Source organism: Myotis brandtii, unplaced genomic scaffold (assembly GCF_000412655.1).
Source record: "Myotis brandtii unplaced genomic scaffold, ASM41265v1 scaffold456, whole genome shotgun sequence".
NCBI lineage: Eukaryota > Metazoa > Chordata > Mammalia > Chiroptera > Vespertilionidae > Myotis > Myotis brandtii.
In genome coordinates, this window is record NW_005367431.1 from 2,159,228 (window position 1) to 2,174,302 (window position 15,075).

General features: G+C 41.8%; 1 protein-coding gene across 1 annotated transcript in view; it reads left to right on the forward strand.

Moving 5' to 3' along the window:
• Positions 1 to 3,077: 3,077 nt before the first annotated feature.
• Positions 3,078 to 15,075, forward strand: part of DNAJC8 (DnaJ (Hsp40) homolog, subfamily C, member 8) — a 26,782-nt gene continuing 14,784 nt past the window's right edge. The window contains exons 1-2 of the mRNA XM_005875116.2: positions 3,078 to 3,187; positions 5,568 to 5,669. Coding sequence (XP_005875178.1) covers positions 3,110 to 3,187; positions 5,568 to 5,669 — 180 coding nt within the window. The 5' untranslated portion in view covers positions 3,078 to 3,109. The remainder of the gene's footprint in view (positions 3,188 to 5,567; positions 5,670 to 15,075) is intronic.

Genomic DNA, 15,075 nt, shown 5'->3' on the forward strand with positions numbered 1-15,075 from the left:
CGAATCATGGGAGAAGGCGGGGCGGGTGTGGTTCGCGGCGAATCCTGAGCAGGAGGCGGGCCTATTCGCAGCCAATCCCTAGCAAGGTCTCCTGGGCCAAAGGATAGGAAAACAAGAATGGAGGACGTTGGAGGCGAGTCCCTCGCGAGGGAGGGTCAGAAGACATTAGATTGAAGCGAGGCGTCCACTCCCCACCCCACGATTCCAATCCCAAATTTATTATTGTTAAACACCCAAAGGAAACCTTTCCTTTCCTGGACCGCTAGGGTCAATCAGATACTAGACGAGCCTTGGCCGGTGGTTCAGTGGTTAGAGCGTAGGGCCCATGTACTCAAGGGTCACGTGTTCGATCCCCCGTCAAGGGAACAGGTACCTGGTTGCCTTTGGGATGTTTCTCTCTCTCTCTCCCCCTCCCTCCCTCCCTTCTACTCTCACTCAAATCAATGGAAAAAATATCTGCTGGTGAGATTAACAACAATAGCAAAAATGCTATAAGAATAGTTAGATAAAAAAAAGATTGGTAAGATGTTATAGGGATTGGAATGGGGATATCTATGTCCAAGATAGCTGGACTTAGTTGGGTTTTGGGTAAAAATGTTGTATATATACATGTATATGGTCTCTTTTTTAAAAAATACATTTTATTGATTTTTTTTCTTACAGAGAGGAAGGGAGAGGGATAGAGAGTTAGAAACATCGATGAGAGAGAAACATCGATCAGCTGCCTCCTGCACACCCCCTACTGGGGATGTGCCCGCAACCAAGGTACATGCCCTTGACCGGAATGGAACCTGGGACCCTTGAGTCCACAGGCCAACACTCTATCCACTGAGACAAACCAGTTAGGGCCATGTATATGGTCTCTTAAGAGGTATCAATGTTGTTTTGTTGCATTGACATTTCACTTTAAAGTCTCAGCTTAAATGTCACCTCAAAGAAATCATCCCTGATCTCCTTAGTCATTCTATCATAGCTCCCTGTTTTGTTCTTTCTCTCTCTTTGCACTTTTCACTTTCTGGAGTTATCAGAGTTGTGATCAAATAGACATTAAATTAATATTTGTAAAATGAGTTAATGTGCTATCAAATGGTGTGGTGCAACGAAGAGAAGAGTATAAGTAGGAGTCTAGGGAAGGCTTTGCCTTGACATTCCTTCAGCCACGAACAAATATGAACAAGAAAATAGTAGTTTATAGTCTTTGCCTGCCTATGTCATATTTTCTCTCTGTTCTCAGTTTTTTTTTTTGTCCTGTGGATGAGAGAGTTAGGCCAGATTATCTATGTTACTCATGATTATAACACTTCTTTGTTTTCTATGAAATGGTAGAACTGTTTTTATTAATCATCTTAAAAACATTTTCTTTTACATTTTTTTATTGATTTCAGGGAGGAAGGGAGTGGGAGAGAGATGGAAACATCAATGATGAGAGAGAATCATTGACTGGCTGCCTCTTGCATGCCCCCTACTGGGGATCGAGCCCGAAACCCAGGCATGTGCCCTTGACCAGAATGAACCTAGGACCTTTCAGTCCACAGGCCAGTGCTCTAGCCACTGAGCTAAACCAGCCAGGGCTATTAATCATCTTTTGGTTGGAAAAATGCCAGTCCTGTATGACTTGGGAGAATGGATGTTGGGGCACATTTTCAAATGTTCATTTCAGAAATTTTGGAAAAAGACAAAAGCAGGGTAGAAATAATAATCATTTGTAATTTCTACCTGGTGATAATAATTTGGTGTGTTTCTAGATGATCTTTAAATACCATTTCACTTTCAGAAACTCTGTTTCTACTTCTCATATTGCTATTTCTTGACTATCTCCTAGGCTGGGCATCCAGTGGAGGGTCTTACAGAGTTTGTGTGAAAGATCCATCTAGGCCAGTGATGGTGAACCTTTTGAGCTCGGCGTGTCAGCATTTTGAAAAACCCTAACTTAACTCTGGTGCCGTGTCACATATAGAAATTTTTTGATATTTGCAACCATAGTAAAACAAAGGATTATATTTTTTATATTTATTTTATATATTTAAATGCCATTTAACAAAGAAAAATCAACCAAAAAAATGAGTTTGCGTGTCACCTCTGACACGCATGTCATAGGTTCGCCATCACTGATCTAGGCACTAGGATGACTGTAATAAAAAAAAAATGGAGAAATTGTAAAATTTCAACATTGCTGGTGGGAATATAAAATGTTTCAGCTGCTGTGGAAAACAGCTTGGCAGTTGCTCAAAAGTTAAATATAGAATTTCCATATGACTCAGCAATTTCACTTTAGGTATTTGGTATATACACCCCCCACCCCCCACCCCCCAATAGAAAATTGGTACTCAAACAAATACATGTAGCTTCAGGTTCATAGCAGTACTATTATCACAATAGCCAAAAGCCAAAAGATGGAAACAACCCAAATGTACATCAGCTGATGAATGAATAAACGAACTGTAGTATATACACACAGAACAGTGGAATATTATTCAACCATAAAAAGTAATGAAGTAATGAAACATGCAATACCTTAGAATGTGGTTCTCAACCTTCCTAATGCCGCGACCCTTTAATACAGTTCCTCATGTTGTGGTGACCCCCAACCATAAAATTATTTTCATTGCTACTTCTTAACTGTAATTTTGCTACTGTTATGAATCGTAATGTAAATATCTGATATGCAGGATGTATTTTCATTGTTCGCGACCCACAGGTTGAGAACCTCAAAAACATGCTAAGGTGAAAGAAGGCAGACACAATAGGTCACATATTGTACGGCTGCATTCATATGAAATGTCCAGAATATGTAAATCTATAGAGACAGAACATAGAATGGTTGTCAGGGTTTGGGAAGTAAGGGGAATGGGAGAAACGGCTTAATTGGTGCCAGATATCCTTTCTAAAGGCCAATGAGTTGTGCACTTTAAAACGGTTAATTGTATGTCATGTGTGTTTCACCTTAATTAAAAAAAAAAAAAAAGGCGCCTTCAGTTAGCGGTGTCAGGCTGGGCTCCGAGCCCTTTAAGAGTCCCCAGGAAGGAGGCGAGGCCGGAGGTGGGTCTGGAAGAATCACGTGAAGCAGCGCCTGCGCAGAAGAGTCACGTGGTGGCTGGGCCCGGGGAAAATGGCGGCTTCTGGAGAGAGCGGGGCTTCGGGCGGCGGAGGCAGTACGGAGGAGGCGTTTATGACCTTCTACAGCGAGGTGAACCACGAGGGATGAGTAATGACACCCGGGCGACCTCTCCTGGGCCCACTCTCCCGCCGGCGGAGGCAGGGGTTCTCCTGGCCTGGACCGTTGGGCGGCTCCTCCGGTTTGGCCTTCGGGGCGGCGCGGGGCCGGGGGTGTGTGTGTGCGTCTCTCCCTGATGGCTGCTGGGGGCTCCCCTGGGCCCTGAAAAAGGGCTCGGGGCCCCACGGCTGCGGGGAGACGGCGATTCTGACCAGCGAAGCCTCGGGGCGCGCGTGGAGTTGCCAAGTCGGCGGAGTTGGGGCCGGCCTTCCTGGGGGCGACTTAACCGTCCTGGCCCCCGTTTTTATTTGTAAACGGAAGCACTCTCTACTTAGTCCTCCGTAATGCATGGTATTAGTGGTTACTTCTGCCAATCGCGAATGCCAGGCACCATGCGTCATGCCAGGGAGGCATCTCCATGTTACAGACGACAAACCCGAGGTTTAGGGAGACGAAGTAATTTGTAACGGCTTGTGTCCTGTTAGGACAGAAGTCAGTTTGGTCTGAGCTTCGTTTGCTATCGCATTTCCAGCACCTACTACCTACGGTTGTTCAGTAAGTATTTGTTGAGCAGGTTAATGAATGAGAAAATGAAGGAAAAGCGTACCATTTGGAGACAGAGGCCCTCGGATTGGATTCGTGCATGGCAGTTACTGAATTCTCTCAAGGCGGTGATTTTGCAGATCTAATTTCCACGTGTGTAAAACGAATTAATATTAAAACGAGTTTTTACGAGGGTTAATGGAGTGAGTATATAAGAGTTTCATAAGCAGCAGCATCTCTCACAGCGGTTCTCAACCTGTGGGTCGCGACCCCTTTGGCGGTCGAACGACCCTTTCACAGGGGTCGCCTAAGACCATCCTGCATATCAGATATTTACATTACGATTCATAACAGTAGCAACATTACAGTTACGAAGTAGCAACGAAAATAATTTTATGGTTGGGTCACAACATGAGAAGCTGTATTTAAAGGGCCAGAAGGTTGAGAACCACTGCAAGACTTAAGGCTGAAGATGGAGCCGGTTAAGTTGGCATGGATTTGCGGAGCAGAGTTGCTTCTCACCCGGCTGTGAGCTACTCAGAGTGAAGCACCGGATCACGCTCATCTTTTGTCTTTGCTCTTTGTAACAGTGTGTTACTAGTAGTTTCTCCCAAGAATTACATTTAAAAACGGAAATTAGCACATATCGTCTGTCCTTTTGAAATGCCTGATTCACGTGAAAGTGTTCAGCAATTATAATGGAACTTGTTTCACTTACCAACTCTTAGTTTAAAAAGAAAAGAAAACAAACAAACCAGTTCTGGTTTGTTTGAATTAGATGAGAGAAAACTCGTAAAGGAGGACCCTTCAATCGTCAGTGTGTAGTGAGCACCTGACATGTACCGGTGTGCTGTGTATGTGCGGCAGATACGGTAATGACCAGCAGAGAGAAAAGGCCTGTCTTCGTTTCATTGAGCTTGCATTCTATGGAGAAGGATAAACAGTAAACAAACAGATATGCAGTATAATGTCAGGTAGTGATTTAAGTGCTATGAGGAAAAATAAGCCTGAGAAAGATGATGGGGGTGGGGAAGTGACGTGCTATGTTAAAGAGAGTGAAGAGGGAAGATGCTGAGAAGGAACGGCTTCTTATGTTGTTGAAATGATTCCCAAAGTCATTTGATCAGAGGAATAAAGATGGTAAATAATATACCAGGCATTCATTTCAACCAGCATTCCAATTCTGATAGTGGCACCAAAGATGTTTTCCTGGGACTTCCTGGTGCCTGTTCTTCTAATTGTCTTGGGGCCAGGAATTTTTCTAACTCTGTTAGAGTTAGGTAGGCAGAGTTATTTGCTCTCTCCCACATACTTTTTAAATGCTGCCTTTAATATATATTGCAGTGTAATTGCATTTTTTTCTTTTAAAAAGTTGTAAATTAAGTATGAACACACTTGAGTACACCTTCTATCGTTAGAGTGGAAACTGAAGGTGGTGGATGTGACTGAATTCTCTCCATGGTTGCTCTGGAATCAAACTGTTAAGATTAAAATTCTTATTTATAAGTTGGGTCATTGGGAACAACTCAGTTAACTTCTCTAAGTCTCAGTTTTCTTATCTGTAGAATGGGGATGATAGTATTTACTGTGTAGGATTGTTGAGAGGAATAAATATGTGTAAAGTTTTCATATTATTAAAATTCAGCAGATGGTAGCTGTTGTAATTATTCATCAGAATGGTTAGTAAAATAGCTTGCACATGTAGATACACAAATATTTGCTGGACATGTCAGTGAGTAACTAGTTAAGGTGACAATTCAGAATTTATTTTTAAACTTTACTAATGAAGTTCTTATCTCTTTTATTTTAGGTGAAACAAATAGAGAAAAGAGATTCAGTTCTAACATCCAAAAATCAGATTGAAAGATTGACCCGTCCTGGTTCCTCCTACTTCAATTTGAACCCATTTGAGGTGAGCGGTTTGATGTTGCTGTGGTGTCATGAGGGGGAGCTTTGCATAGTTGAGGCAGACTTACATCAGAACACACAACTAATTTGTATTATAGTTGGAATTGAACTTAGGTGTTTTTATTGTGAGCAGAACCTGAGAGGTAGCATGTTAAGGAAAAAGAGATAGTCTTTGCTCTATCAGATATTCTCCATCATCTTTAAGCAACCCAAATATATATGGGTTTATTTTCAGATGTAAAGGGATCGCTAGCTTTGATAAATTTAGGATTTTCTGTTTACTTTGCTTGTTAAAATTTTCTGTTTCACCACAGTTTAAAAAAATATGAAAAATCCCAACAGCTAAAAAATGATCACAAGATTTTAGACAAGGAGATAGTTTTTTGGTTTCCTTAGTTTTATAACTTTAAACTTTTCCTTTTTATAAAAGTAAATCATATTTCTTATTAAAATTTGAAATATAAAGAAAGCAAGAATAAACATTCATGTATAATTCTCCCTAAGAGAAATTCTAGCTACTCTTTACTGTTTATATTTAAACGTTTTAATAGTTTTATTTAAAAATAAGGAGGATCATATAGATACTTCATGCTACTTATTTATTCAAGCTATTTTAAATGCGTTGTTACATAAAATATAGTTTTGCAACATGTTAAAAGTCTCTATTATTTAAACAATTCTTTTATTGTAGGATTTTTAAATTAGCTTCTACTTATTCACAGTTATAAATTGAAATGAATATTGTTAACATAAAAATAACACTTATGGAGCACTTAAAAAAACCTCTTTATTGTGGTAAAAGATACATAATCTAAAAGTAACCATTTTAACCAGTTGTAAGTATAGAGTTAAGTGGCATTAAGTACGTTTACAGTGTTGTGCAAACCATCATCACCATTTCTAGAACTTTTTCATCATTTAAAACAGAAACCCCCAAACCATTAAACAATAACTCCTCATTCCTCCTAACCCCTGTACCTTGGTAACCTCTGTTCTGCTTTCTGTCTATGAATTTGCCTATTCTAGGTGCCTCATATAGTGGAATCATACAACATTTGTTCTTTATGTCTGGCTTAGTTCACTTATACTATTTTCAAGGTTCATCCATTGTTTCTGTATTTTTTTAAAATAGTTTCTTTCTTTTTAGACACATTTTTATTAATTTTAGAGAGGAAGGGAGAGGGAGAGAGAAACATCAGTTGGCTGCCTCCCGCATGCCCCCTACTAGGGGTGGAGCCTGCACCTCAGACATGTGCCCGATGGGAATGGAACCAGTGATTTAACTGAGCCGCACTGGCCAGGGCATTGTGTCTGTTTTTCAAAGGCAGGAGCCATTGACTAGAATTGTCCCTATCTGGGGCCTATAGGGATTAGTGAGGGAGGGGCATGGATACTGACTGACTGACTGACTCTGCTGGCCTGGTCTGCACAGCCCCTGCCCAGCCATGTCGTGTGTTGGAGGAAGGAACCTATCTTAGCAAAGTCCCCAGGTAATTCCTCTCACTGGGGCCACAGCTACTTGGGTCTAGAAGTTGACCCCTTGGTGGGAGCAGTACCACCCTGCTTCCTCCTGTCATTGGCCCCAGAGTTTCTCCCTGAGTTACTAGTTGTTAGCAGAGAGAAGATCTTTTCCCTCCCCTCTCAGATCCTCCACCTTGAAGATATGTAAGGACCCATGTGTTCTGAGTGAGATAGTGCCTCCCACTTGCTCCCCAAGTCTTTGTTCTTTCCCACCCATCATTGTCCCCATTCTTAGTTCTAATAAAAGACAAAAAAAAAGAAAAATTTTATTTTAAAATAATCTCAGATTTGCAGAAAGGTTGCAAGTACACTGTGAAGATGATTTCTTGAACTGTTTGCAACTTAGTTGGCAATACATTTTCCCATCATCCTGAAATATTTTATGCTCTTCCTACAAATAACATTTCCTACTGAACCACAGTATAACCATCTAAGTCCTCAGACCGCATTCAAATTTGTTCATTGTATCAATAATGACCTTTATAACAAAAAGATCCAGTTAAGAATCTCCTGTTACATTTAATTGTCATGGCTCTTTAGTCTTCAGTCTGGAACAGTTCCTCAGTCTTTCCTTGACTTTTGTGATCTTTACATTTCTGAAGATTACAGGCCACTTATTTTGTAGCAAGTCTCTCAGCTTGAGTTTATCTGATATTTCTTCATGTTAGAATAGGTTTATGCAATATTGGCAGGAATATCACAGAAGCGATACTGCATTCATGTCTCTGTAACTTAAAAAGTGGTACATGGGCCCTGACCGGTTTGGCTCAGTGGATAGAGCGTCGGCCTGTGGACTGAAGGGTCCCAGATTCGATTCCGGTCAAGGGCATGTGCCTTGGTTTCGGGCATATCCCCAGTGGGGGTTGTGCAGGAGGCAGCTGATCGATGTTTCTCTCTCATTGATGGTTCTAACTCTCTATCCCTCTCCCTTCCTCTCTGTAAAAAAATCAATAAAATATATTAAAAAAAAAAAAAGTGGTACATGGTTGCCCGGCTGGTGTGACGTAGTGTTTGAGCATCAACCCATGCACCAAGAGGTTGCAGGTTCAATTTCTGATCAGGGCACATGCCCAGGTTATAGGCTTGATCCTCAGTGCGGGGTGTGCAGGAGGCAGCTGATCGATGTTGATTCTCTCCCATTGATGTTTCTATCTGTCCCTCTACCTTCCTCTCTCACAAAAATTAATAAAAACATATTTAAAAAAAATTGGTACATGATTTTGATTTATCCCATTACTGTTCATGTTAACTTGATCACTTGAAGAGTTGCCTGCTTGCCCTGGCTGGTGTGCTAAGTGGTTATTGCTTTGGCCCATGCACCAAAGGGTCATGGATTTGATTCCCTGTCAAGGGCACGTACCTGGGTTTCAGTTGCATGCAGGAGGCAACCAGTCGATGTGTCTCTCTCATATAGATGTTTCTCTCTCCCCCACCCCCATTCCTCCCTCCCTTCCACTTTCTCTGAAAAGCAGTGGGGAAAAAATATCCTCCCATGAGGATTAACCAAAAAAATGTTGCCTGATAGCCCTGGCTGGGGAGCTCAGTTGGTTAGTGTTGTTCTGATAATGCCAAGTGGTGAGTTCGATCCCCTGTCAGGGCACCGAACAAGAAACAACCAATGAATGCATAAATAAGTGGAATAACAAATCTCTCAAGTCAATTAAAAAAATAAAAATAAGAGTTGCCTGCTAGGTTTTTTTTTATGAAGTTACTTTTTTTTCCTTTTCTGTAATTAATAAGTATTTTATGGGGAAGTACTTTGAGATTATATAAATATCCTGTCCTTAATCAGAGTTTCATTTTATTAATTTATTTGTCAGTATGGACTTGGGGTTTCTATATTAGTCACTGGGTTATATTTAGATATTTATTTTGATGCTCAAATTGTCCCAAATTTGGCTAGTAGGTTACCTTTCAAGTGAGCTCCTGTCTTTTTAATATTCTTCATCATTCTTGGATTACTAGGCACTCTTGTACTTTTCCTGACCCAGCCTGGAATTAACTATTCCACAGAGGAGCCCTGGTTCATTTCAGTGAAGAATGGTATTTAAAATCAAGATTTGGCCCTAGCCAGTTTGGCTCAGTGGATAGAGCGTCGGCCTGCAGACTGAAGGGCCCCGGGTTCAATTCCAGTTTGTGGGCTCGATCCCCAGTTGGTTGTGGGCTGATGGAGAGGCTGTTGCTGCAGGAACTCAGGGACGCAGTGAGAGTGCGCGTGGGGGAGTTTACATGGAAAGAGGCTATGCACCTGCTGGGAAGCCACCACTCTCCACTCTCATTTCCTCCAAAATCTCAGATCCAAGCAGGATGTATGTCATAAATAAATCCCTCCCTAAGAGTCAGTGAAGCTGTGCCATGTCGCTGAAGCTCTTCATGTGTTTTCTGCTGGCTGTTGAAAACAGGCTTCACCCCTAGTCGGGAGCATGAGGGAGGTAGCCGATCAATGATTCTCTCTCATCATTGATGTTTCTATTTCTCTCTCCCTCTCCCTTCCTCTCTGAAATATATATAAAGATTTGAATGGTAGGTGTACTCAATGCAATTGGGATTTCACTCTCCCAGATTCTATTGGTAGGTAGAGCTAAGGAGAGAGAGTGTATGTGTGTGTATGTGTGTACATACATATTTACACCCAATTTTAATCCAACACCACGGTTTATTCTAGGTTTTTTCCCCTTCCATGTTTATATTTCCCTTCTCTAGTGAGAAATCTTTAATATGTATTTACTTAATTGACCCTCCTACATGCAAATGATCTTCCATTACCATGCCTTCCCTTATGTGAATGCCCTCATCCCACTTTACTCTGACACCAGCACCTTGCTGCCTCACTGCACAACCATTCTCTCCACAACGGAGCTCAAAACTCCCATGCCAGGTCATCCTTCCATGCGGTATGTTCCTCACCTGATTCTGGTTCTTTGTGCCCACCCTCCTCCCCCAGGGGGCTCTTTTCATTCCTCTTGGGCTGCAGCATCCTCCCTGCCAAACAGGCACCCTTTTTACCCTCTTCATCTTACTTGGGCTTTGAGTCCACACCCCTCTACAGGGAGTCCCTCTTCACTCTGCTCAGGTTCTAGCTCTCTGTGCCAGCCATACTTTACATAAATGCTCTCTACATCCTGCTAGAGCTCCAACATCTTGTATTGGGCAGCCCTTTTGCATTGGATGTCTTCCTGTATGGGCATCTCCCTTACCATGTCCAAGCTTCCACACCCCATGCTAGGCCACTCCTTTGTGGAGATGGCCTTACCTGGACTCCTGTGCCAGACCACCTTTCCTTGTGGACACTCTTCTTACCCTGCTTGGTCTCAAACACCTATATTGGGGTTTATTCAATGGACGTGCCTCCCTCTTTCCTCTTGAGCTCTCACACCCTGCGCTGGGCCACCCTCCAGTGTTAACAGTCTCACCCTGCTTGTGTTCTAACACACTATGCCAGGATGCCCTCCTTAGCCTACTTCGGCATCCATGTTGATCTGCTCTTGTATGTGAATGTTCCTCTCACCCAGGTTGGGCTCTAGCACCGTGTGACTGGCCACCACTCCCAGTGTTGTCACTGTCTTTTTTTCTTCATTACAGATGGGCTCTCACACTCTGCTCTGGGCCATCTTGACTCCCCACCCAAAGTAGATGTCTGCTTTGCCTGGCGCCACTTAATGTATTTGTATTGCATTGCTCAGAAAGAGAAGGGGAAGACGAAAACCTTAAAAAATACTTTTGATAAGATTTTGGGGAGGGCGGGCATAGGGGGAGATAATTTGAGGGGATAATAAAGAACTTGATGGTATGTTCTTTCTATCAACTTCTGTTAAATCATACTTTTAAATTGAGCATAGTACATGAAAAGGGGACAAGTAATCATACTAGTATAACTTAGCCATTTATTTGTTAAGGTAATTAGGGTTTCTGTGGAGATCTGATTGATGAGGAGTGACAGATAATAGGACCAGTATGAAAAGCTAGGATTTTAATGCCCTACTAGTTAATGTGGTTCTGGAAGTGGAACTCACTACTCCGTAGCTCCTGTCTTGACTATAGGAAACATATTTGGATGCATAAAGATATGAGGAGGTGGGCACACTTAGGAAGGTGTGAGATTGTATTTGAGTGGGCAGGATTCCATGCCTGTCCATTAGAACTTTTGTCTTTTCTATTTCATACAAATGTGCTGGCTACTCTATAGGATGGGTGTCATAAAGTTGCTTTTTCTTGTTGTTAATCCTCACATGAGGATATCTTTTCCATTGCCTTTCAGAGAGAGTGGAAGGAAGGGGGAGGGAGAGAGAGAGAAACATCAATGTAAGAGAGACACATTGGCTCCTGCATGTGCCCTGACGGTGGGGGCGAGGGGGGGGCGTGGGGAGGTGCAGGTGGGGAATGGGGAGCAAACCTGTAACCCAGGTATGTGCCCTTGACCAGAAATGAAACTCAAGACCCGATGGTCTAACCACTTAGCACACTGGCCAGGGTGTTACTAAGTTGTCTTTTAACTCTTAAGTCAGAATTAGGTGTTCCTAATGATTTAGGAAATCAGTGATGTATTTTTTATGTAACAACTATCGAAACATCTAAATCAGAGGTGGGGAACGTCTGGCCCATGGGCTCAAGAAATTTGATCTGGCGCTGCCAGCGCAACCACAGGTGGGACTCAAAATTCAATAAATCTAGGAGATTATTTCATAGCAACAAATTTATATTAAGTCAATTAATTATATTAAGTGAATGATGTTATAAATATCCAAATAACCCTTGGCAGAAAAAGTTTCCCCACCCTTGATCTAAATGAGTCAGATTTTTCTACAGATGTAAGCAGATGTAAGTCTTTCTCTAGTAAGGAGAAATAATGCAGTAGTAGCTGTCCTCTCAGCTATCAATTGAAATGTAAATAGTCTTCCTATACACCACCTTACTGAGTAGCAGGTATAAAAGGCAGAAATTAGTCTGGGAATTAGGAGTCTTATTACAGGAATCCTTGTCCAGGGAGCATTTTTTTCCTGACTGCCATCTCAACAGCTCTGTATTTGAATACATTTCTAACCAGCCATTATGCAGTCATCTTTCTTATGCATTCTATAATTCTTAGATTAAGAACTCTCTCCCGCTTCCTTCCATAAGCTCCAGTAGACCTGTGCCCCTGCTCAGTCCTACCTTTTTCATGTTCCTTTAAAAAAAACAACAAAAAAAGCTTTATTGATTTCAGGGACAGGAAGGGAGAGGGAACGAGTGAGAGAATCTTTCACGTGAAAGAGAAACATTGACCTGCTGCCTTCCACACGCACCCCAACGGGAGAACACACCCACAATCTGGGCATATGCCCTGACCAGGAATCGAACTGGTGACCTTTTGGTGCATGGGATGACACTCAACCAACTGAGCCACACCAGCTGGGCTCTTTTTAAAAAAATTTTAATTTAACTTTAAGGCTCCAGCAGATGGTACCACATATTTTATTTTCTGTTTATCTTGTTCAGCACCTTGGAAATAAAGGTATTTAACATGTCAGAGAATTCAGGTGTGATGTTAAGGCTGGATTCCTCTTTTAAGTCTAAGGCCCCAAAGAAGGAGACTTACAGTTTATTTGAGTTTGGGAAGTTACATAAATGCCACAGTCAAGCATTTTTTTTGCTGTATGATGATTAATTAACTCTTTGTGTTCCAAGACTGTGGGTTTTTCATTGCAGTATCCCCAAAGCCCGAGACACAGCTCAGAAAAATCTTCCAAGAATGTGAACATCCCGTGTGCTTCCTTAGAGCCATATTGGTAATGTGGCACTTACCATTTTTGTTTGTTTGTTTGTTTTGGAAATTTTATAAGAGTTTATTCAAGCCAAACTGATAACATGCAGGGAGCAAGATCTCAAACACTCCCCGGCATTTATCATTTCTGTAAGGGTTACTTATTACTGTCGATACCCACCCTGCTATGCCTTAAATTCCATGAAAATAGTCTGTGAGCACAGTATCTGGCCGTCCTGTGTGCCCTAAAAGTTTGTATTCAATGTATAAACCTGGCTTCAAAGAGATTTGAGCCACAGGTATTGGTCATGTCTTCACTGTGTTTCATGGCTACCTACAACTCTTAAAGATAGGAAAGGACTTGGATTAGCTTTGAAGGCACTCGGTGAATATTTGTTGCTGGTAATCAGTGCACACGTGCTATAACTTGGAAAAATACCTTTTTGTGTGTGTGTTATGTATTTATTTATGTAAGTATACATACCCTCTACCTTTTTGCCGAATCATCTAAAAGTAAGTTGCAGACATTGTGACTCTTTATGCCTAAATACTTGAGCATTATCTTTTCAAAACAAGGGCACATTTCCACATAACCACAAAACATGACCACACCTAGCAAAAACAACATTATTTCAATAATATAATCCAGCCTAGAGTCCACTTGCAAATAGTCCCAATTGCCCCCAAAAATATAAATTATGGCTTTAAAAAAAATACTTAGGAACCAGTTTATGAATTATATTTGGCATGATTAGTTCTTGGCTCGTTTTATTGGAGGCTGTGTGTGAGTGTGGGTGTGTGTGCGTGCTCGTGAAGGTGGGAAGTTTACCATCCTTTCTCATTCATTTTGGAAACCTTCTGGGGTTTGTTGGACTTTGGTTTGCTCTAATGCATTCCTTTTCCCCAGAACCAAGGTAAGATAAAGTTCTCTGAATATTTGTGTACATACAGTTATCTCTCTTTATCTGTAAATCTTATATGGCTGCATTCTTTCTCTCTGAGTTTTTCCCAATTCCTTTCTCCCTTGGGAAGGTATGAAGGGGCACACTGACTCTTGAAAATTCTGTTTTAAAGTTCTTTCTCCCTCACCTCTGGTTGTATGCCTTGCATTTGAGAATGGGTATGCTCTTGTCATAACCTGCAAAGGTCTATTGAGCCCTGGCCGGTGTAGCTCAGTTGGTTGAGCATTGTCCCATGCACTGAAAAGTTGCTGGTTCGATTCCCAGTCAGGGCACATACCCAGGTTTAGGGCTCGATCCCCAGTCGGTGTGTGTGGGAGGCAACCGATCAATTTCTCGTTCTCTCTCTCTCTCTCTCTCTCGCTCTCTCTCTCTCATAGGTGTTTCTCTCTCTCCCTATCCCTTCTTCTCTCAAATTAATAAGAACATCTCAAAAGTCTATTGAATGTTATGGTTGATTCAGCTTCATTGCATACCAATCATTCTGCTATAGGTGGGCTGTTTGAATGCTTTGAAAGCTTGCTATAAATCTTGACATTACTTGACAGGTTTTCCTAAGACCCTTTAAGCAACTGATTAAGCTTAGCAGATTACTTTTCAGTTTTAATTTCTCTGGTTTGTATTTTTCTTTTTTTGTTAATCCTCACCCAAGGATATTTTTTCCCATTGATTTTTAGAGAGAATGGAAAGAAGGAAGGAAGAGGGGTGAGAGAGAGAGAGAAAGAGAGAGAGAGAGAGAGAGAAACGTTGATGAGAGAGACACAACAATTGGTTGCTTCCCGCATGCACCCCGACCGGGAGCTGGGATTGAACCTGCAACCCAGGTATGTGCCCTTGACCTGAATCAAACCTGTGACCCGTTGGTCCCCAGGCCGGTGCTCTAACCACTGAACAACCAGCCAGGGCAGTAGGTATTTTCCATATTAAGATTTATTTTTTTCCTCTCCTACCCCCCTTAATAACTGATCCTTAGTTGATGTTTATCTCTCTCCCTCTCCTCTCTTTCTAAAAAAAAAAAAAAATCTTAAAAAAAAGTAAAGTTTGCCCTAACCCAATGGTCGGCAAACCGAGGCTCATGAGCCACATGCGGCTCTTTGGCCCCTTGAGTGTGGCTCTTCCACAAAATACTATGTGCGGGCGCGCACGTACAGTGTGATTGAAACTTCGTGGCCCATGTGCAGAAGTCGGTA